The following is a 22,633-nucleotide window of genomic DNA, read 5'->3' as shown; positions in this document are numbered from 1 at the left end:
GGGGTGTCACGATCCAAATCCTCGATTCGATTAAATTTTCGATTCTAAGGTCATGGTTCGGTTCGATTTTTACATTTATTTATTTTAAAGCACAGGTTGCTATGCCATTTTTAGACCAGACTTGCATAATATCTGACCTTTGTTTGCAATGTACCACACTACATTGTCAAATTTAAAACATTTATTAAGAACATAATGTAACAATAACTTATATCTTCAGTCAATTGGAAACTTAAGCAAAGTAACCTGCCATCTAGTTTCTTCACAGAAGATGACATTCAAGTTCACAACAAAACAAACAGTTTAACAGATAAATATATGCAGTGCCACGTCTTTAAAATTCGAACACATCATTCTCTATGAGTACACGCGGCGCCCAGCAGCAACGGCTCAACGCAGCAACAAAACGTACTCGCGCGGCACAAGCCATTGAAATTAATGGGTTTCATAGCGCATTCCGTGTCCTGTGTGAAAGTCCCTTGACCCGCAGCACTTCAACACGCGTGTTTTTTTCCGCTTGACAAGCTGACCGAAAGTGACATGGGGCATCGATTCCATTTTTTAATTAGAAGTTCAAGATTGTGACTTAATTTCGGTCGATTTTGATTTAAAAGCAAAAATCGTGACACCCTTAATCGTTACACCCCTACTCATTTAGCAGCAGATGTTATATGAATGAATGAGTATGTGATTAGATTAGATCCAGCATTATTGGCATTGTGCAGAGTATAGTACAAAGCCAATGAGAAACAGAAGCGTCTAACCAGAAGTGCAAAGAGCAATAAGAATAAATATCTTTGTAAAAAAAAATTTGAATTCAAGTGCATTTAAGATCCAGACCAGTCAGTGCAAATAATCAGAAAATGTTGTGCCTGCGAAGGAGGTAGAAATGGAAGATTATTGCCACAGTGCACATAGACACAGGCGCACTGTTTAGTATTCAAGTATAACAGAAGTAGTACAGATATCATGTAAACCTGGTTCTGAAAATTAGATGTTATATGAATATATTCTGTGTGCCTGTCAGTAATTTGAGCGAGGAGTCCCGGCAGCAGAGCTCAGAACTGTCTGAGCAGCTCAAGCTGAGAGTAAATGAGAACAATGGCTTGAAACTGGAGGTTGACGAGCTTCGCAAGCGGCTGGAGATGGCCGACGACATGCTGCAGCAGGTGAGAAAACACCACACACACTTCGGGACAGATTTACTAAACCGGGCATGTGAGACTGCAATCCCAGAACAGTCAAGTTCTGCAGATACTTGTTATAAAATAAACATTTTGATTCGCTTATCGATTACTTTGTGCGCATTTTTTAAACTAGTCAAGTGCAATCTATTGCTTTAGAAAATTTATTTATTGCTAGATAGATTGGTTATTTGTTCCTGTTTTATTACTGACTGTTTACTTGTCTTTAATAGTGTTTTAAATTGGCTTTTTGTTAAAACCATAGGCAAAAGTTTCTCAGGTCAAGGGTACGTTTACACGACAAAGCTGTTCTAAAATGGAAACGTTTTTTTCTTCGTGATTTTGAAAAGTTTCGTGTACTGACGACAACATTGTCAAAACGATTCCCATTCACGCAGATCTGCGATAACGGTATTCTGCTGTCAGGCCAGTAGTTAGGGATGTCACCGTTTTCACAAATTCGTGTTTTTGTAGTTTACACAGAGACGATAGCTATCGTTTTCAAAAACTTGCGTTTTGAAACCCGCTTTCAAAAGTTGGTGTTTTCAGGACCCGGAAATGCTGTCGTGTAAATGAACGGCCAAAATGAATAAAAAGTTTTCCTTTTTTAGTGGTCTATCGGCTGCTGCTTTTTGTTTATGGTATTCAGCTGAAACTAAATGTTTTGCAAAAAGACCGAATAAATATGTTTGATATCTAAATCTTTGACTTTTTTACCTCATTGTAATTGAAACTGGGAATCGATAAGAATTGGAATTGCTAAAATTCAAACGGTACCCAACCCTAATGGGTTAAGACATGCTTTCTTTGGGCAAATACCAGTAAATTGACTATCGCAAACCTTAATACTCCCATAAATGTTACGTCTGAAAGGAAAACCTATGCATATGCAAAAAGATCAGCCACAAAAATAACCATGAAAATAACATAACATAATGGTTACAAAAATAACCATGCCTTTTCATCGCTAATTTTTCACTGCGTGTCCTTAGTAGATCCTCACAGTTATTGTAGTTTTTTAATGCAAAAAGAGGGTTTGCATGTAAAAATTAATGGAAATCGGCTGTTGGAAAATCTAGCCCTTACTCTACGCATGATGTAACAACATCTCATGGAGTAATTCCTGTCTGTTAACATCAATCCTCCAGTTCTCCAGTCAGTCGGGTCCTCCATCCGAACACCAGCAGGTTCAGCTCATCCTGGAAGATAAGCACCAGTTAGAGGCTCACGCGGCTCAGGTGTGTGAAGGGCTTGTCATTTGGGAATGGCTTGTGTCCGTATTTTTCCTCTGTGATTCTGAATTCCCTGCGCTTGGTTTATGTGTGTGTGTGTGCAGCTGATGGAGTCCGTCGCTCAACTTCAGGTGGAGAGAGATCAGTACGCTGCACAGATTCAGGAGGAGGGGCGAGTGTGGAAAGACAAAACAGAACAGCTCCTGTCTCAGGTAAACACATTGTGTGTGTGTGTGTGTGTGTGTGTGTGTGTGTGTGTGTGTGTGTGTGTGTGTGTGTGTGTGTGTGTGTGTGTGTGTGTGTGTGTGTGTGTGTGTGTGTGTGTGTGTGTGTGTGAAGCAAAACAGGAAGTGACAACATAAGAAAATGCATTAAATTAAATGACATGCAGACAGGTGAAACTCGTAAAATTCGAATATGGTGCAAAAGTTCATTTATTTCAGTAATTCAACTTAAAAGCTGAAACTAATATATTATATAGACTCATTACATGCAAAGTGAGATATTTCAAGCCTTTATTTGTTATAATTTAGATGATTATGGCTTACAGCTTATGAAACCCCCCAAATTCAAAATTAGAATATTGTGAAAAGGTTTTCATAAGCTGCAATCCATAATCATCAAAATTATAACAAATAAAGGCTTGAAATATCTCACTTTGCGTGTAATAAGTCTATGACACGCGTTTCGTTCCCAAATGCACTTTATAAACGGCATGATAGTAAAGTTCAGTCTGAAACACACATATGTTAATTTCATTAAATTGCAGACTTTGTGATTGGTCACGATTTTAATGTGTCATTCAACCCTAACACACACACACACGTTCATACCCTCCCAGAGTGTGTTAATTAAGGATGCAGCGATATGAGAATTTTTGCCTATACCGATAACCAATAATTCTTTATATTTGAAAGTCAATATCCGATAAATTGGCCGATAAATCAAATTTTTATTATAATTTGAGAAGCTGATTACAAAAAGTCTCACCATTAAAATGTTCCAAGCACCATATTATATTGATGTACCATCATGTTGAACAGTGCGCATCTGAAGTGTCTCAGCTGAAGGAAATAATACATTATTTATCTGCTTTTATATATCAGCCTTCTTATTGGGCCGACAACATTAAAAAAAAACGTATATCGGCCGATACCGATATGGTGGCCGATATATTGTGCATCCCTAATATTGATGTATTGTGTGTGTGTGTATGTGTGTGTGTGTGTGTAGGTGCGTCTGATGTCTGAGGAGAGGGACAACACTGCTTTTCAGATCCACGAGCTGCAGGAGAAGATCACAGAACTGGAGAACGCTGCAGGTACAAGACATGAGATCCACACTCTTTACGCCCTATTCACATTCAGCACAATACTAAATGTATTATTAAGAACCGAACTACAAGTGTGAACACATCCTAAATTACTTACTTTTCCCCCTCAGTTGCCAAAAAACTAAACAAATGCCCAAACTACATAGATACCAGTTCTAGCCTTACTCTCTTCAGATAGGAACATGATTTGTCGTGTGTCCACAGCTGTGGTGAGCAGAGAGCAGGAGCTGCAGGCCGTGTCGCAGGTCTCAGGCCCTTCAGAAAGTGAACTGGCCCTTCAGGAAACCATCAGCAGCCTTCAGCAGGAGAGAGACGCGCTCAGTCTACAGTACCAAGCACAGGTGACCTGCGTTAAACATGTGATGCAGGCTTTGTGTCATGCAGATACTGCGTTTGTCTTACAAAGTTCACGGTTCGCTACTCATATTTATGTGAAAATACTTTCTTATTGCAGTATATTTAGATTAATACATTTCTTAAATTACCCTTTTGATCCATCATTCTTCACAATAGCTGTTTTCATCCACTGGTTTTTATGCACATTTTGGGATATTGAAAAAAAAAAAAAAAGAAGCTAAATGGAAATGCTAAAATTCAACCCAAAAAAATTATGTGCATAAAAAACATGCGCTTAAATTGAGGTGGATATATTGTTCATGCGTATAGACTACAATGGAAACACATTTACTGAGAATATCCATTTATGCTCAAACTCGCCAACAGAGATTGTGATATTTTGTTCTCTTGAACACATGGGATGGACGCGCTGCTTTATTTGCAAATGTTTTGTCATATTCCAATTTTGCGCATAAGTTCAATTCGCAACTTTGGATGAAAACATAACTATTGATATTCATATATATCGTGACATCATTCAGTCCTAGCAGACACTCCTTTATATACAGTAAGTGTTTAGACACTCCTTACATAAACGTTTTCCTGATAGTAATAATTGATACATTGTAGATAAAACTTGGCTTGAGTCACTATTCTTTGTGCATTCTTAAAAACCTAAAAAATAATAGTAATAATCGAGATATAGCTATGAAATCAAAGGCACACGTGAGCAGCTCGTTATCCGGTGTTTTCAGAGTCACACAATATGCGTGTTTTATTCTATTTACACATGATTTGCATATGTTGTCTCTTTTGTGCTGTAGGTGCGGGACAACGAGCAGCTGAGCCGACTGGTGCAGGAACAGGAGGTGAGGCTGGAGGAACTGGAGAGGCAGGCCGAACGGGCCGCTGAAGACGCTCAGGATCGACTCCGTATTCTGGAGGACGTCCAGAGCGATAAAGCCACCATCAGCAGAGCCCTGGCTCAGAACCGAGACCTCAAAGACCAGCTGGCCGAGTTTCAGAACGGTTTTGTCAAGCTGGTGAGTAGGGATGGGCGATAGGTCTGGGCAAAAAAAATTTGATTTTTTAATTAATCTTTTTTATTTTTTTATGTGGTCGATTCAAAATCAATTCTCAAAGGCCACGAATCGATTTTTTTCCATATTTATTTATCTATCTATCACCCAAGAGTCAATATTAGTTTTCCTACACTGTTCAGTTTGTTTATCTTGAATATAAAATAACCTGATCCTGTTTGATCAAGGCATGCGACTGTTCAGCATAAATTTTTCATCTTGCATCAAAATCCTGTCTATTCATATTATGGATTTGAAATATAGAGTTGGGTTCTGTTTTAATGTACCCAAGTGTACACTTGTAAACCTATGTTTACTGTTCTTTTTCCCCTGACCTTTCTCCTCCTCCAGACCAATGAGAACATGGAGCTGACGAGCGCTCTGCAGTCCGAGCACCACATCAAGAAGGAGATCGCTCGTAAGATGGGTCAGCTACAGGAAGATCTGCACAATGCCAAAGAACAGGTTTGTGTCCATTTACAGGCTAATCATTAAATGTACCCTATGATACATTGTAGATAAAACTTGTCTTGAGTCACTATTTTTTGTGCATTCTTTAAAAAATAATAATAATATTCGCGATATAGCTATCAAATCAAAGGCACACGTGAGTATTTTACTCGATTTATAGAGTGATTGCGTCATTTAATTTTATATTCTAAACGGAATTTTATATTAGCTTTGTAACTTGTAGTGTAAAAATTAAAGTATTATTATAATATTATCTTTTATTCATTTTTTTTTAAAAGTACAATTATAATTTCCAGCAGGAATATATTTCTTTATAATTAGGTTTAAAACAGCATAATAATTAGTAGTAATATTATTATTGTTGTTGTTATTATTATTATTATTATTATTCAATTGGATAGGGTTCCTAAAACATTAGTGTGAAAGTACTGTGGATTGAGACGCTATAAAGGAGTCTTAGTCACTTTAAAGTCCAGCTACAAAGTCAAAATAAAATGCGCAATAGAAAGATATTAAAGATTTTATCTGTTTTATCAGTAAAATGACCATTAACTGACATCAGAGAACCGTGAACATGCGAATGTGTTGTTAAATTATTGAAATAATAAAGTCCCCCTGTAGTCAATCATTAAAACTCATCTTTGATCAACAAAATTAAATATAAAAAAAAAAATCCTTGGAAAAGCTTTTAACTCGTGCGTTAAAATATCTTGAATGTAACTCGACACCCTGGCCTCATTTAGTATACGCGGTTCTATGAATATGCAAATGAGCCCCGCCTCCTCACTCACTCACTCACTCACTCAGATCCACTGGTTGACGACGTTGATCTGATTGGTTACAAGCTAGTTTGTGACGTCAGAAACACCAGCGATTTCAAACCGTGTTTTTGAGACTGTCTTTGGTTCACTGCAGTTTTAAGCAGAAAATACTCAGCAATGCTGTCCACTTATGAACTTATACATGCTTTGTAACATAAACAACAACATAAACCGACATAAACAACATTAAAAGCTGGATTTTCACCACTTCTCAGGGGGAAGATACTTTATGGTTAAAGGAACTGCTGCCTTAGAGTGATGCGTATTTGCACGCATCTCTAGTCATGTTTCCCTCCGTAACCGGATTATTGGTTCCTCTCATCAGCTGCTGGAGAAGGCGGGCGAGGTGGCGTCGGTGCAGGAGCAGCGGGATCAGTACCTGAGCCATCTCCAGCAGTACACGAGCGGATACCAGGCGCTGGTGGCGGAGCGAGAGCATCTGCACAAGCAGTTCCTGCAGCAGGCGCAGCTGATGGACCGACTGCAGCACGACGAGGTGCAGGGCAAAGTGCAGCTGGAGCAGAGTCACGTGCAGCTGCAGGAGGCTCAGGTGAACCATGCTTTCTCTTCAACTCTCACTGTACTAGCATCCACACAAGCAACAGTGGCATTTTGCATGAGCAGGACCCAGAAACATTCCCCCATTGCATTAATATACATTATATTCAACATTATATATAGTAGTTTAATGCAGTACTGTCACTAAAACTCATTGTTACTATCCATGATGCATATTGTTGCATTTTTGTATTGCGATATATTGTGACACGATATATTGTTACTAGGATGGGCATTTTTCCAAAATATTGCATTCGAATATTCGGGCTCATAAAAATCGAATATTCGTTTATTTAACATTCGTTAAATGACCTTTAACGAAAAAGACGTTATTTTTTTTTAAGATTTTTTTTTTATTTTTATTTTTTTTACCATTTCTGAACAAGCTTACGATTAGGCAATATACACAACAAGCTTACAATATTATGTTAAAGTTTTCTTTTAGTTGAAAACATTAAAAAGTTAGCCTGTGTGTAAACAAAAAAATATAAAGAACAAAAGGATTTAAACTCAAGCAGCGCGAATGGAAAAAAAACGCCTAATAAAGCAGACTGCGAACGTACACATACACTCATCCATATCTAATGTTAAAAAAAATGTGTAATAATCCCTCCTGCTTTACTGGTCCCCGCAGGAGAAACTAAACCAGCTGGCCAGAGACAATGAGGATCTGAAGACTGAAGTGCAGGAGCTCCTGAACGGGTCTGTCACGAACACGTCACACAGAGACGAGGGTGAGTCCCAGCGTTCACTGAAACACATGTTCTGTCACAGTGGCTTTACTGACGATTACCCCGCTGATGTTTGAAGGTGATGGGCTGGAAAGTCACTCGCTCCCAGAGAGCTTCCAGAAATCTCAGATTGTCATTCCAGAAGAGTTTGAGAGCAGAGAAGACATGGTGAGTTTATTCACATATGCAGCAATGGGCTTTATGCACTACTTCCTGAACTTTAGCCAGCTCCTTTGTTTCCTGTCTGCCATTATTGGACAAACTGATTAATCCAGGTGTGTCTGACCAACAACAATAATCAGGCACACCTGGATTAATCAGTTTGTCCAAAAATGGCAGACAGGAAACAAAGGAGCTGGCTAAAGTTCAGGAAGTAGTGCAGCTGTGCATAAAGTCCATTGAATAGACTTCTGTGACATTGGATGTGAAGATTTACAGTCAAAATGGACCATTCATCATTTAATTATTATTTTTTTGATTCCTGGTCTTTTTGGGAAAAAATAATTTGACTTTTCTCATCTGTTGATACCGTCAAAGCGGGAGATAATTATATATTATATGATATTGTTTTATATTATAGAAGCTTGAGCATTTTAAACTGCAGAATTTAAGAATTAAGTATAAAAATAATTTAATATTAGCTTTTTAACTTGCAGCGTAAGAATAAAAGTTATATTATAATTATCTTAAATAAATAAATAAAAATCTTACATTTTTTTGCAGTGTAACTTGCAGTGTAAGAATAAAAGTATTATTATAATTATCTTAAATAAAGAAATAATTTTTTTTTTTATCATATTAAATTAAAATTATAGTTAATTATTAAATTCTGCAGCATTTAAAACTGCAGAATTTAATAATTAAGTATAATTTTAATGTAATATTATAAAAATAAATTGATATTAGCTTTTTAACTTGCAGTGTAAGAATAAAAGTATTATTATAATTATCTTAATTAAATACAGTCATGGTCAGAATTAATGGCACCCCTGGTAAATATGATCAAAACTGGCTGTAAAAAATAAATCTGCATTGTTTATCCTTTTGATCTTTCATTCAAAAAATTGCCAAAATTCTAACCTTTCATTGAAGCAAGAGAATTGAAAGTGGGGCTAAATCACATTATGAAATAAATGTTTTTCTCCAAAACACGTTGGCCACAATTATTGGCACCCTTTTATTAAATACTTTTTGCAACCTCCTTTTGCCAAGATAACAGCTCTGAGTTTTCTCCTATAATGCCGGATGAGTTTGGAGAACACCTGACAAGAGATCAGAGACCATTCCTCCACACAGAATCTCTCCAGATCCTGCAGATTCCCAGATCCATGTTGGTGCTTCTTCTCTTCAGTTCAGCCCACTCATCTTCTATAGGGTTCAGGCCAGGGACTGGGATGGCCACTGCAGATCTTGGTTTTGTGCTCAGTGACCCATTTTTGTTTTGATTTTGATATTTGTTTTTGGATCACTGTCCTGTTGGAAGATCCAAACATGGCCCGTTATAAGATTTCTAGCCCCGGCTGTTAGGTTTCGATTTTTTATCTGTTGGTATTTGATCCAATCCATGATGCCATGTATCTGAACAAGATGTCCACGACCTCTGGCAGAAAATTAGGCCCACAGCAGTAAAGATACAGCAGAAAAAGCTATTTTTTTGTTTCCTCTGACCATAGAACCCGTCCCGTTTGAAGTGCCAGTCGTGTCAGGTACTTTTCAAACGTTCTATGGTCAGATGAAACAAAAAAATAGCTTTTTTGGCAGCAAACACTTAAGATGGGTTTGGTGCACACAGGGATAAAAAAGTACCCCATGTGTAAAATGAAATACTCTGCTGTATCTTTACTGCTGTGGGCCTAATTTTCTGCCAGAGGTCCTGGACATCTTGTTCAGATACATGGCATCATGGATTGGATCAAATACCAACAGATAAAAAATCGAAACCTAACAGCCGGGGCTAGAAATCTTATAACGGGCCATGTTTGGATCTTCCAACAGGACAGTGATCCAAAAACAAATATCAAAATCAAAACAAAAATGGGTCACTGAGCACAAAACCAAGATCTGCAGTGGCCATCCCAGTCCCTGGCCTGAACCCTATAGAAGATGAGTGGGCTGAACTGAAGAGAAGAAGCACCAACATGGATCTGGGAATCTGCAGGATCTGGAGAGATTCTGTGTGGAGGAATGGTCTCTGATCTCTTGTCAGGTGTTCTCCAAACTCATCCGGCATTATAGGAGAAAACTCAGAGCTGTTATCTTGGCAAAAGGAGGTTGCAAAAAGTATTTAATAAAAGGGTGCCAATAATTGTGGCCAACGTGTTTTGGAGAAAAACATTTATTTCATAATGTGATTTAGCCCCACTTTCAATTCTCTTGCTTCAATGAAAGGTTTGAATTTTGGCAATTTTTTGAATGAAAGATCAAAAGGATAAACAATGCAGATTTATTTTTTACAGCCAGTTTTGATCGTATTTACCAGGGGTGCCAACAATTTTGGCCATGACTGTAAAACATTCTTCAAGTACAATTATACTTTTCAGCAGTAATATATTTCTCTTTTATTTTATTATTAGGGTTCAAATATATTATTATATTATATTATATTATATTATAGAAGCTTGAGGATTTGAAATGTTAAAAGCATGAGTGTTTGAAAGTGCAGAATTTAAGACTTAAATATACATTTAATTTAATATTATAAATGGAATTTAATATTAGCTTTGCAACCTGTAGTGTAAAAATAAAAATATTATTTTAAAGTACAAGTAATTTACAGCAGTAATATATTTCTGTTTTATTTTATAATTAGGGTTATATATTGTATTGTATTAATGTATATTCATTGATAATAATACTATTAATAGGAATATTATTTTAAAATATAAAAAAAAGCTTACTTTTCATGATCCAATCACATCCAGAAGCATAAATGTTCTCCTCATTAAATATTAATTTTCTTTCCCTCTGATTATTTCAGGAGGAGTTTATTCATTCTGCCCTGTCCCGTCTGGAGGATGAGAGAGATGAGATGAGCCGCCGGTTTGAGGAGGAGCGGAGGCTTCATCACGCCGCCCGGCAACAGATGACAGCCATGAGCCACGAGCAGCATCTTCATCATCATCATCATCATAATGAGAGCGCATGTGAAGAGACAGGTGCGGCTCCAGAGCAAACACTCACTGACATCCCTCAGGCGTCTACACACCTTTGTTCACACGTTTGGTCTGTCAAATTAAAATTCAAAAATAAAAATCCAAATTTAAATGCAAATGCAAAAACTGTCCGTTCTAACTTTAGGTGTGTGTCAGGCGGCCTCATCAGTGGCGCACGAGATGTGATGATGTGGTGATCATGGTTTCGCTTTAATGTTTGCCTTAATAGTTGAATCCACTAGATTGTTCATTCGAAACATTGCAGAAATAGAGAACACAATTTCTGCGCTGCTTTTCCATTGTTTTCCATGTGAACATGCGCTAGACGGACACGTATGACCGATACACTCGCGTCTCGCACTAGAAAGCCACATGTTTAGAAAGTTGTGTAAAGTTAAAAGAAGTTTAAAAGTTGACTCTTCTTCTTCTTTTTTTAAATGCAAAAAGTACTGTGTGATCGACACTACGGCTCTTTGAATTAAAGTATGCATAAATACATGACACTGTTTTATTCACAATTGTTTATGCAATTTACAAAATTATGTTTCATTTATAAACATAATGCACTTTTCTTTTCTTTTTACCAACAATCATGTTATTTATGTAATTTCTTTTAATACACTATTTAATGCGGTGCATTGATATTTTATATGTAAAATAAAAATATTATATTGATAATAATGGCCTCGGGAGACAAGCCAAAATCTTTTTTCACATTACTGAAATTATGCCTTTTAAATTTGAATATCATTTGAATATTAGTACAAAAATACAGTAAAAATGTAAAATATTATTACAATTTAGAATAAGTGTTCTCTATGTGAATATATAGTAAAGTGTAATTTATTCCTGTGATCAAAGCTGAATTTTCAGCATCATTACTCCAGTCTTCAGTGTCACATGATCCTTCAGAAATCAGTATAATATGATGATCTGATGCTCAAGACACATTTATCATTATAATAAATATTGAATACAGTTGTGCTGCTTCAGATTTTTCTAGAATTTTACTATTTAACGACTTTACTACTACTTTTGCCCTGTCTTTGCTGCACTGCTGATTGTGTGTCTGTGTGTGTGTTCGTGTGTGTGTAGGAGGCTCTGACGGGGTTCCAGTGGAGGTGCACGAGGCTCTGCGTTTTGCCATGGACAAACTCCAGGAGCGTTTCACCAAACTCATGCAGGAGAAGGTGGACCTGAGGGAGCGACTGGAGGAGCTGGAGCACCGCTGCATTCAGCTGTCAGGAGAAACAGACACCATCGGTGAGACGCGGCTGCACACACACACACACACACACACACACGTCAGCGGATCTGTATCATTGTGTGTCAAAATACATAAAAGTGCAGAATGTCTGCTTGAAAAATTCATTATTTTTCATTTATAGTACGTGGCTGTTAAATGCTTGATTCTGATTGGTTGATGAACATTCGAGGTGTGCAATTATTTTCAGGGAAGCGCATGGATAAAATAGTTCCAGCAGGTCTTAACCGCATTACAGTTCCATATCACTTCGCCAAATGATTTCAGTTGTTTCAAAGGTCCTTACAGCCGACAGAACCAAAACCCACAGCGATACTGACCAAGCACATAAATATAGTAAACCATGGGATTAAAAAAAGACAAATTATTTCCATTTTCTTTGCCACAAAATTATGTTTTATAATGTACAGACAGCACAATAATTTTTTTTCTCACACTCAAACGCACACACACAGTACGGACACACACAGAAACGTCATTAGCGCTGCTCTGATGATTTTATCAGTAAAATATTTTAACAACTTTAAAGCTACATGACATTCCTCACTAGCGAGACAATAACAGCGCTGTTCTTGAAGCAGATAAACTTACAGTTTCACTATTAGTCGAGACGCTGCTGCAGAACACTGTTGAGAGGCACAGGTACCTCACAAACACTTAATCTCTCTCATTAATAACTGCATTAGTCTGCTATCAATGACGCTTTGGAATTAACAGCGGAGGCTTGGAATGAGTTGTGTAAGAAATTAGTCCTACACACAAGAGCGTTTTAAGGACAAAAACCTAACATTTAATAAAATCCGTCCTCTGATCAATGTCTTGAGGTGTGTTAAAAATAAACATATTTCTTTGCGTCATGGCCGCATTACCACTTCGCGTGTGCATTATTTTCTAATAACTCACGACTCGTCGTTACTTACACTACTGTCGTGTCCAGACGTGCTGGGCGGTATTTAGTAATACGGTAAATTGCATATATAATGAACATGTACGGCATTGTTATCATGGGCACTTCAAAATACTTACGATAACTCGATATTTAGATTTTTTGAATTCACATAATCTGCTTTTCCATCAACCTGTATCAAACAACACCAAATACTTCAATACTACAAATATTCATTGTTGTTTTAGAGTATAGTTTTATTAATATTTTGAATAAGCTTATTTTATTTTTATTTTTTTTGTCTTGTTTTTTTAACATTGCTATTCAGGTTTAATTTCTGCAAATGCGTGCTAGAAGAAAAACAGCTTATATCAGCATATTAGTGATAAACCAGCCAAACCACTTATCTGTTTATGTGTGACCATTTGAGTATCAGCGTTGGAGGAATTTTCCCTTTACAAATGTGTTGTGTGTTGTGTGTGTGTGTGTGTAGGTGAATACATCGCGCTGTATCAGAACCAGAGAGCCATCATGAAACAAAGACACTTTGAAAAGGAGCAATACATCAACATGCTGGCCAAAGACAAGGAGGAGATGAAGGTACGAGGAGCATCTCTGTGATGATGGTGTGAGCTCTGCGGCGTGATGTTTGACACGTGTGTGTTGTGTGTGTGTGTTGTTCAGGTGAAGTTAGCCGAGCTGCAGGACCTGGTCATGCGTTTGGTGGGGGAGCGTAACGAGTGGTACAGTAGATACATGAGCGCCGTCAGCAACCCTGACCTCCTGCCTTCTGGAGGAGACCAGCCTCGACCGGCTGACCAAGACATGGACAGCAACAGTGTGGACAGTCCAGGTAACAGTCACACTCGTGCAGACCAAGCGGCAACTTCTCTCTTGAAGAGACATAAACGGCAGTTCATCGACTGGCCACTAGAGACCGGCTGCAGAAGAGACTCAATCCCATAGACCTCCATGTTAAAATGCCCAACTTTACAGCAGGAGAAAATGTGTTTACAGTCTGGTGCAAAAACTGGTTTTGATCTATACAGCTAATTTTGCCCTTCATGATGACTGTGTGGGGGGGGGGATTGTTTTATAACTCATACGTTTAAATTATATTAAGCCTTAAAGTATTCCTTATAATTAAGGGCGTGGCCACTTGAGTGACAGGTGGATTGCTGCTGATGTCACTTCTAGCCGTTTGTCTGCTGTCTGTTAGCGTCACGTCACTTCAGCTAATCCGCTAATTCCCATTTTCGTTTATCCGGGCGTGACGCGCTGCCAAGAGGGCAACGGCCGGCTCCGCCCACTTTGGGCTTAAAAATGCTCTTCAGAAACACTACGAGTGACGTCACGAACACTACATCCCCATTTTTTTTTTTTACAGTTTATGATACAAACACACGAGCATCAGGATGTGTGGTTCAGTTCGTCCGGATGATTTGATTCATTATTGAAACTTTATTATAAAACTTGAACTGAGTTGAGGTAGATTGTACAAAGTACTTGAATTTGACTATGAAATTTAAGTCCTGAAAAACCCTTAAAAACAGCCATATTTATGGAAAGTGCTTGAATTATTGAAAGACTGTTAAATTAGTGTTTTATTTTATTGATAATGCAATCTTTTCACTCAAAATTAACTCTGCAGCCCGTCTGATATAGACATAGAGCCATTTCATACGGCTATGAGTGTGATATTGCTCATATAAATATCCAAGTATATGATACAACTTTCATTATTCAGGTCAATCATATATTCATGGGAGAAAAAAATCAGTTTGAATGAGGAAAGCGATATATTTGTCACAGTATCCTTTCAATGGTTAAAGTTACCCGGTCATTTGCATGTGCTGCATTTTATTTGTGCCATTTTTCTTTCTTTTTTAGAATTTGAAAGATATTGTTTGATAAGTGAGATCGCTGATTGTAGTCCTTGAAAACTAAAAAGTAGTGCTTAAAAGCCTGTACATTACTGTATTTCATTTTATTGGACAGTATCTGTACGAACCCGGTTTATAGCTGATCACATGGAAGCTTGTTTCCTCCACTTCCATAGATGCTACTTTGTTTAATAATTGATCATTTTTGCTACATCAACAGTATTATTGAACTGCACAATACATATGTGACCCTGGATCACAGCACCAGTCTGGAGCCGCACGGGTATATCTGTGGCAATAGCAACTATACATTGTATGGGTCAAAATTATCCATTTTTCTTTTATGCCAAAAATCATGAGGATATTAAGATCATGTTCCATGAAGATATTTAGTAAATGTCCTACCGTAAATATATAAAACATGTATTTTTGTGAGTGAATGCAGCACAATCGTGAACATAAATGCACAACTTTAAAGGAGATTTTCTCAATGTTTACATTTTTTTGCTCCTCAGATTCCAGATTTTCAATAGTTGTCTCGACCAAATATTGTCCTATCCTAACCTAATTTATTCAGCTTTCATATGATATATAAACCTCAATTTCAAAAAATTGACCCATGTGACTGGTTTTTAAAGTAAAGTAAAATGTTAAAGTATTACTACTGGTATATAAATCATTCAATGGCCTAGGCCAGGGGTGCCCAATCCTGCTCCTGGCGATCGACTGTCTTTGACAGCGAATAACTTTACATCTGAGGCGTCCAAAGACTCATTTTGTCCATTATTTATTTCTAAAGAAACACGACAATGTATAAAAGGCTCCATTACTTTGTATCTTACGTTATGTAAAAAATAGGCTAACGATTGCGTCATACCCACGTGACTCTCTGTCGCACTGTAGAGAGATTACCGTATAGACCGGCGGAGAAGCTCACAAGCAATCGGGGGACGTGGAGGCATTAAGTCCGATAAAGTCAAGGGAGAAGCCCATAGAGATTCATAAAGTTGCTCCCGCTGCTAGCTCATTGACAACTAATAATCACGCTCTCCGTCTCTGCGAGATTCGGAAGGGAATGATTCAGATTTTACTCGGCACAGCTACTAGAAGACCCACGTCACATCTACGTCGTCAAGCTCAGTTTGAGCCTGCGCAGTACGCCTGGCGATCAGGAAGTGAGTGCTTCAAATGGGCTTCACTTTTCTCCGTTGAAATCTATGCGGTCGCGCTCTGAAGACCTTAATTGGTTGCTTCAGGTGTGTTTGATTAGGGTTGGAGATGAACTGTTCAGGACAGTCGATCGCCAGGAGCAGGATTGGGCACCCCTGGCCTAGGACCTCGATACATTGCAGATATGCTCACTGAATATAAACCCAACAGATCCCTCAGATCATTAGGATCACATCAGCTAGAAATACCAAGGGTTCACTCTAAGCACGGCGAGTCCGCTTTTAGCTATTATGCTGGAACCAGCTTCCAGAAGAGATCAGGTGTGCTCCTAATGTAGTCACATTCAAATCCAGACTCAAAACACTTCTGTTTAGCTTTGCATTTACTGAATTTTATTTGATTTTTTTATTCTAAACTGTTTTATTTATTTTGATTATTTTAATTTCATCTATGTAAAGCACTTTGAATTACCACTGTGTATGAAATGTGCTATATAAATAAACTTGCCTTGCCTTGGTTTGGTTTTGTGGTCCAGGGTCACACATTATTTATTTGTCTGAGTTCTGTGTGAGTTTAATCCTAAAATCCTCGTGTTCCCGCAGCGGTTCTGGACATGAGCACGGCGGTGGACGCGTCTTCATCGGCCCAGTCCAGCACAGACCCCGAGAGCTCAGAGAGACCCGCACCCCCAGTGGACCCGTCCCTGAGACCCAGAGAGGACGGGACGGCCCGTCAGATCATGCAGCTCCTGCAGGAGATCCAGAATCCTCAGGCCAGACCGGCTCCATTCCTGGGAGAGAACCCCTGCATCCCGTTCTTCTACCGGCCCGACGAACACGACGAGGTCAAGATCCTGGTGGTCTGAGTCTGAACCCGTTTTCCTGCTCGGCGATAGGGACTCGTTTGTTTCTCTGGTTTCTAGAGAAATCTTGATTCTGAAACTCTCCATTTTGGTTTGTGTGTAAACCAGTTAATCCATAAGAACATCATCTCTCGCTGCTCTCGTGTCCCTGATCAATCTGTGCGATTAGTTCACTTTATCAAACACAGCTGACCAATCAGTGAAGACTCAAATCTGTGAACTCGTTACATAATAATCTCATACACCTAATATTAAGTGATATGATTAGAGCAGGTGTGGACTAGGAAGATGTGTTTTCTGAAAGAATAGGGTTATGAAGTGTTAGTTCGCATGTAGGGCAGAGCGTATTGAGAAGGTAATGGATCAGATTCGGTACAGTACGAGTTGAAAACAGTTGTTTTTGCTTCTCTTTGGCCATTTTTGGGATTTGTTGAAAGATGTAATCATATTTTTTCCCCTCACAAACACACGAGCACCTTGTGTTTTCCCCAGACTGCGTGATGTCGACGCGTCCAGATGTTGGAGATCGAACTCTATGACGCCGTCGGCTGAGAGTTCACAGTCGCTCGTTTGACGTCGAGTGAATGATTCAACGAGAGCTGTACAGAAATTATATGAATAATTCCTCCTGCTTAATCTCTAAACAACATCCTCCACACTCAGACACTTTCAAGAGCATCATGGGTGTTTGTTTGTCAGATGGATTTGATAACACTTTCTACGAAGCCGTTCTTACGCAACTTGTGTTTTTGTACATAATTGCAATGCAGTTCAACACGTTTCGTTCACGGCTACACCTTTAAAGAGTTTTAAATGCATTAATCTCTTTGGAAGTATATGCATATCACACTCTGCGTACAGGTATTTACAAAAACACTCCACACGTTATTAAGTAGAATGTATATTTACACACATGCTTCATAGAAAGTGTTAGCATATCCTATATTCACTGAATGTGAGCTTGTAACTGGAAAGCGTGTTCACATCTGAATACTGTGTTTGGTCTGAAGTACCGGACCCTTGAAGCACTTTTATTGGCCACATCTGTCGAGCTTTATGCATTTATTTCTGCGTGTATGAATATATTTTACAGTGATTATTTTTGGGGCGTGGGCTTTAATCCGATATCTTCAGATCAAGCTGATTATCTTGTTGATGTGACAGATGTGTAAATAGTGTAACTGTGTATCATACTGTATATTCATGGAAGAAGTGATGCTTGCGTTTGCCTGAGAAGAGAAGAGAAGAGGAGGCTTGTGGGAAGTTTGTGTGGTTTCGTACGACAGCTGAACTAAAGGAGAATTATATTTATTTGGGATAATGATGAATTACACACTAATCTGTTTTAATTACGCCCGTGGAACACGATGAAGGAATAATGAGATGTTTCATGTGGTGATTTTCCTCCTAAATAAACCTGATTGAGCAGAACAAACCTGTGTCTGAACTTAATGATGCGGGAATTTACATTCTATTTTATTTCGAGCAATATAGTGACATTACCGGTGAAACGGGGAAAAAATTAATATGGTGCAAACGTTCATTTATTTCAGTAATTCAACTTATAAGGTGAAACTAATATATTATATAGACTCATTACATGCAAAGTGAGATATTTCAAGTCAAGTCAACAAAATATCTGAGTTACTTTTTCAAATAAGTACTTTTTGTTTTCCCATTTATTGACTGACAGCTCTCCTGTCCTCATGTTGAGACAAATCAAAGTGCAGAGGTGTGTGTGTGTGTGTGTGTGTGTGTGAATGTGAACATTATGTTTATTGTAGTCCTAGACTAAATGTTTGCATTTAAAGGAGCATTAAAGGTAGGGTAGGTCAGAATTGTCTAAATCACTTTTTTTCAAATTGGCTTAAACTGTCTTTATATACCAATACATAATTAAAATGTAAGTACTTTGAAAGAGAGAGTATAAAAATTGTGACTATAGTGTATTTAATCTTCCAAAAACACAGCTCATTAATTCCTACTGGGACATATAAAGACAGTTTAAACAAATTTTAATAAAAGTTTTTTTTAGACAATTCTGACCTACCCTACCTTTAACTTGCACTTGCACAAAAAAATATTCCTCAAAATGAATAAAATCAGTGAAATGCAGAATCAGAATACTATGCAAACCTCCAATAACTAAATATGTTAAATAAAACAATTTTTTTGCATTTAATCTCACTTTATTGACCAATGTACTTGCTTCTGACCTTCAATGATTCAGTTAAATAAGCAGAAATGACGATAGAAAGGTTTGCTGGTGTGCTTTCCTCTACTGTACACATGTCCTTCAGTCTGAGGATTATTATTTCACTTTTGGTGTGAAAGTGTCTTTACATTTGCCCAAAAATATAACTTTTGTGTTATAAAAACAAGCCCAGCCCAGGTGGGGAAAAAGTAACGTAACGCATTACTTTTCTAAAAAAGTAACTAAGTAATGCAATTAGTTACTTTTTAAGGGAGTAACGCAATATTGTAATGCATTCCTTTTAAAAGTAACTTTCCCCAACACTGTATATAGGCCTATATATAAACATAGCGAAGAGATCATCTCTTTCGCAGTGATTCATGGGAGTGGGCGGAGCTTATGAGATCATTTGGCCAATGATTGGTGAAATGTTTTGCACTGCATCATGGGTAATGTAGTTTTTCAACATGAATTCTGCTGTTAAACACAGAACAAACCCGACTGTTGCACTCTGTCGAAAATATGCCTGTTGTGAAATAAATAAATAAAAAGATCATGCTTTGGTAAATCAAAGCCAAAATGATGTAGTCGTAAGATTTATGCCATAATTTTTACTTTTTATCTCTAAATTATGACTCACATTTTGAGATCTCTTTATCAACTTCATGTGATTATGCCTTTTTATCTCATAATTATGACTTTTTGTTAACTGACACTTCGTCATAATTATGATTTAGCAAAGTATTTTTTTTCTTATGTGGCCAAAATGGGCGTCCATAGAAATATAAAAACAGGATTTTGTGGCATATCGATATGCTAAAACAAATTATCATTATTTTTAAGAGTTTAGACCGTCTGACGACAAGAACAACAACACAAACGCAAGGTTTTGTTACACTTAACTTTAATAGTGACAGCCAGACACACTGGTTTGAGCACACGTTACACACTTCCATTCATTCACACACACGTTACCCGCTCAGTATAGTTACACCTTTCTGCCCAAACACAGAAGGAGGCCCGGTTTATTCCTCTAGACTCTCACTTTTCACATGATAATAAGCTTAATTTAAAGAAATCACTTAACCATAATAATTTAATATTCAATAATCATCATACACGTGGACTACACTAGTCACAATTTGCATAAATGCACCACAAAGATACGCGACACACGTGAGATACATCAGTATGCCCATGACGAACACTTGAACTCTTAAATAACAGTAATTGTTTTCTCATAAGTGGGTTTTACTAAGACTCGGAGTGGATTCTGGGAAGGTTTGGAGTGAATGTTCAAGACAGAAACCGATAGTCTGGTCATGCCACACAGCATCAACTATTAGCAACAGGGGTTTCATTAATATTAATATTAATATTATTACAGCAAACCACAGAATTACGAAATACAGTCCACTGGTGGTGTGGAAGGTTGCGCTCATATTTTCAACCAAACAAACTATAATGATTTCTATGCATAGACCTGCGAAATTTGACTTCATTTTTGCTTTCATAATGAACACTAAATTACAGACTTGAAATAAATCAATGCACAACACATATTTTGGGAAAGTTTGTCCACACACAGAAGGAAAAAAAAGTGCTTTTAATGTTTTTCATGCCATAAAATGTAAATAATAATATAAAATTAGCCACACTCTAAAAAATGCTGGGTTGTTTCAACCCAATTTTGGGTCAAATATGGACAAACCCAAACGTTGGGTTAAAAATGTCATTTAAAAATGTAACCCAACGGCTGGGTTTGTCCATATTTGACCCAAAATTGGGTTGAAACAACACCGTGCAATGAGATCAACTCTCTGCCACATGCATGTGTAGATACATGTTGACATGTGCATATAAACAATTAAACAGCACCGTATGTGGGTTGTTTTAACCCAATTTTGGGTCAAATATGGACAATCCCCAAACGTTGGGTAAAAATGTAATTAAAAAATTTAACCCAACGGCTGGGTTTGTCCATATGTGACCCAAAATTGGGTTAAAACAACACAGTGCAATGAGATCAACTCTCTGCCACATGCATGTGTAGATACATGTTGACATGTGCATTTTACAGCACCGTATGTGGGTTGTTTTAACCCAATTTTGGGTCAAATATGGACAAACCCAAACGTTGGATCAAAAATGCAATTTAAAAATGTAACCCAATGGCTGGGTTTGTCCATATTTGACCCAAAATTGGGTTTGTCCATATTTGACCCAAAATTGGGTTAAAACAACCCACATACGATGCTGTGAAATGTAAAAAAAAAAACCCAGCATTCTTTAGAGTGTACTAGTTATATTTCTGCAGTATGTAGTATGCACACTATACGCAATAGATGCTCCAAATGACGTAACTACATTGTTGCCTACTACTGTTTAGCATTGAATAGTGCACTTTCACATGCTGATTATTGAAAATAGTATGCAGTATACACTGCACAGCAAGTATATAAAGTGTTTAAGTACAGTCTGTGTGTGGAAAACCTTCCCGACATGACAGATGTTAAAGAGACACTGACTTCTTTGTGAAATAAATGAAACAGGTTTTAAGCGTCTGTTCACCCTAAAACTGCACTATTATGTTTTTAATGACATGCATGTATACCGATTATATTGCACTCTCAAATTCAATCCAGCCCCACTAAAAAGTTCAGATTTAACTAAGCGAAATGATTTCTGTGCATGATCATGAAGGGTGAACACACGTCCTCGTACCTGAAAGCTTTACGTCGGCACAACAACGTTTACACTGCAAAAAAACTCTTTTTACTTGAAAATGAGACAAAAATACAGATTTTTTTTTTTTTTTTGCAGTGTAGGAATAAATGGCTTTTGAATACTGTGAGGAAGGGTCTGTTCCAGGGAAGGCCTCTAGTTTCTAGAAGATGTAACCGAAGAGATGAAGTCGTTTCTCAAACGCTTGGACGATGAGCCGAGGATTCAGGAAACATCTCGTCGTGTTGTGTTTGCTCGTGTTGCTGGCGGGTCTGGGGGTGCTTTACTCAATGTGAGGGGGGAACCGAGAAGAAGAAAGCAGGACAGAAGAGTGTTTTAAGGGTCACGTGGAGAGAAGGGGACCGCCGGGGCTGCTCGTGTTTGACCGGCTGAGCCATGAAAGCAGAAAAGGGGAAAAACACAGTTAGAATTGAGACAAATAAACCCTGAAAGTGTCCAGAGTCCACACGCTGAGAAGACAAACCCCACGTTCCCTCATCACTGTCAGGAGACGTACTGTTCACAATATAACTTTCATTCTTAACAAACATTTGAATATCAATGGGGGGTGATTATTTATAATCAGGTAAAAATGTCATATAGTGGCCACACAACGTATTTCTTCACTTAAAAATGTCTAAATGTCATTAAAAAATTCAATCAATCAATCAAAAGCAGCAGGATGTTTTCAAAAATATGATTTTATGGTCGCCTGGCCTGACTGAAATGTATTAAAATATGATTGGCAAGCTA

The 22,633-nt window shown here is 37.8% G+C and overlaps 2 protein-coding genes across 9 annotated transcripts in view; one reads left to right on the top strand and one right to left on the bottom strand.

Annotated features, from left to right (window-relative positions):
- golga2 (golgin A2) overlaps positions 1 to 18,392 on the top strand; it is a 37,920-nt gene extending 19,528 nt beyond the window's left edge. For all 7 annotated transcript variants that reach the window (XM_079607185.1, XM_079607184.1, XM_079607188.1 and 4 more), the window contains 15 exons: positions 1,028 to 1,169; positions 2,333 to 2,422; positions 2,521 to 2,628; positions 3,650 to 3,737; positions 3,954 to 4,090; positions 4,910 to 5,128; positions 5,516 to 5,629; positions 6,782 to 7,006; positions 7,649 to 7,748; positions 7,825 to 7,913; positions 10,723 to 10,900; positions 11,993 to 12,160; positions 13,541 to 13,647; positions 13,732 to 13,900; positions 16,703 to 18,392. In XM_079607185.1, coding sequence (XP_079463311.1) covers positions 1,028 to 1,169; positions 2,333 to 2,422; positions 2,521 to 2,628; positions 3,650 to 3,737; positions 3,954 to 4,090; positions 4,910 to 5,128; positions 5,516 to 5,629; positions 6,782 to 7,006; positions 7,649 to 7,748; positions 7,825 to 7,913; positions 10,723 to 10,900; positions 11,993 to 12,160; positions 13,541 to 13,647; positions 13,732 to 13,900; positions 16,703 to 16,965 — 2,197 coding nt within the window. In that variant the 3' untranslated portion in view covers positions 16,966 to 18,392. The remainder of the gene's footprint in view (positions 1 to 1,027; positions 1,170 to 2,332; positions 2,423 to 2,520; positions 2,629 to 3,649; positions 3,738 to 3,953; positions 4,091 to 4,909; positions 5,129 to 5,515; positions 5,630 to 6,781; positions 7,007 to 7,648; positions 7,749 to 7,824; positions 7,914 to 10,722; positions 10,901 to 11,992; positions 12,161 to 13,540; positions 13,648 to 13,731; positions 13,901 to 16,702) is intronic.
- A 1,654-nt stretch (positions 18,393 to 20,046) lies between these two features.
- Positions 20,047 to 22,633, bottom strand: part of dnm1a (dynamin 1a) — a 159,005-nt gene continuing 156,418 nt past the window's right edge. For both annotated transcript variants that reach the window (XR_013796958.1, XR_013796959.1), the window contains one exon: positions 20,047 to 22,269. The gene's annotated coding sequence lies outside the window, so the exon portion shown is untranslated. The remainder of the gene's footprint in view (positions 22,270 to 22,633) is intronic.

The sequence above is a fragment of the Phoxinus phoxinus genome (genome assembly GCF_949152265.1).
Source record: "Phoxinus phoxinus genome assembly, chromosome: 3".
Taxonomy (NCBI): domain Eukaryota; kingdom Metazoa; phylum Chordata; class Actinopteri; order Cypriniformes; family Leuciscidae; genus Phoxinus; species Phoxinus phoxinus.
The sequence above is the reverse complement of the archived record's forward strand: the minus strand, read 5'-3'. Positions and strand labels throughout refer to the sequence as shown.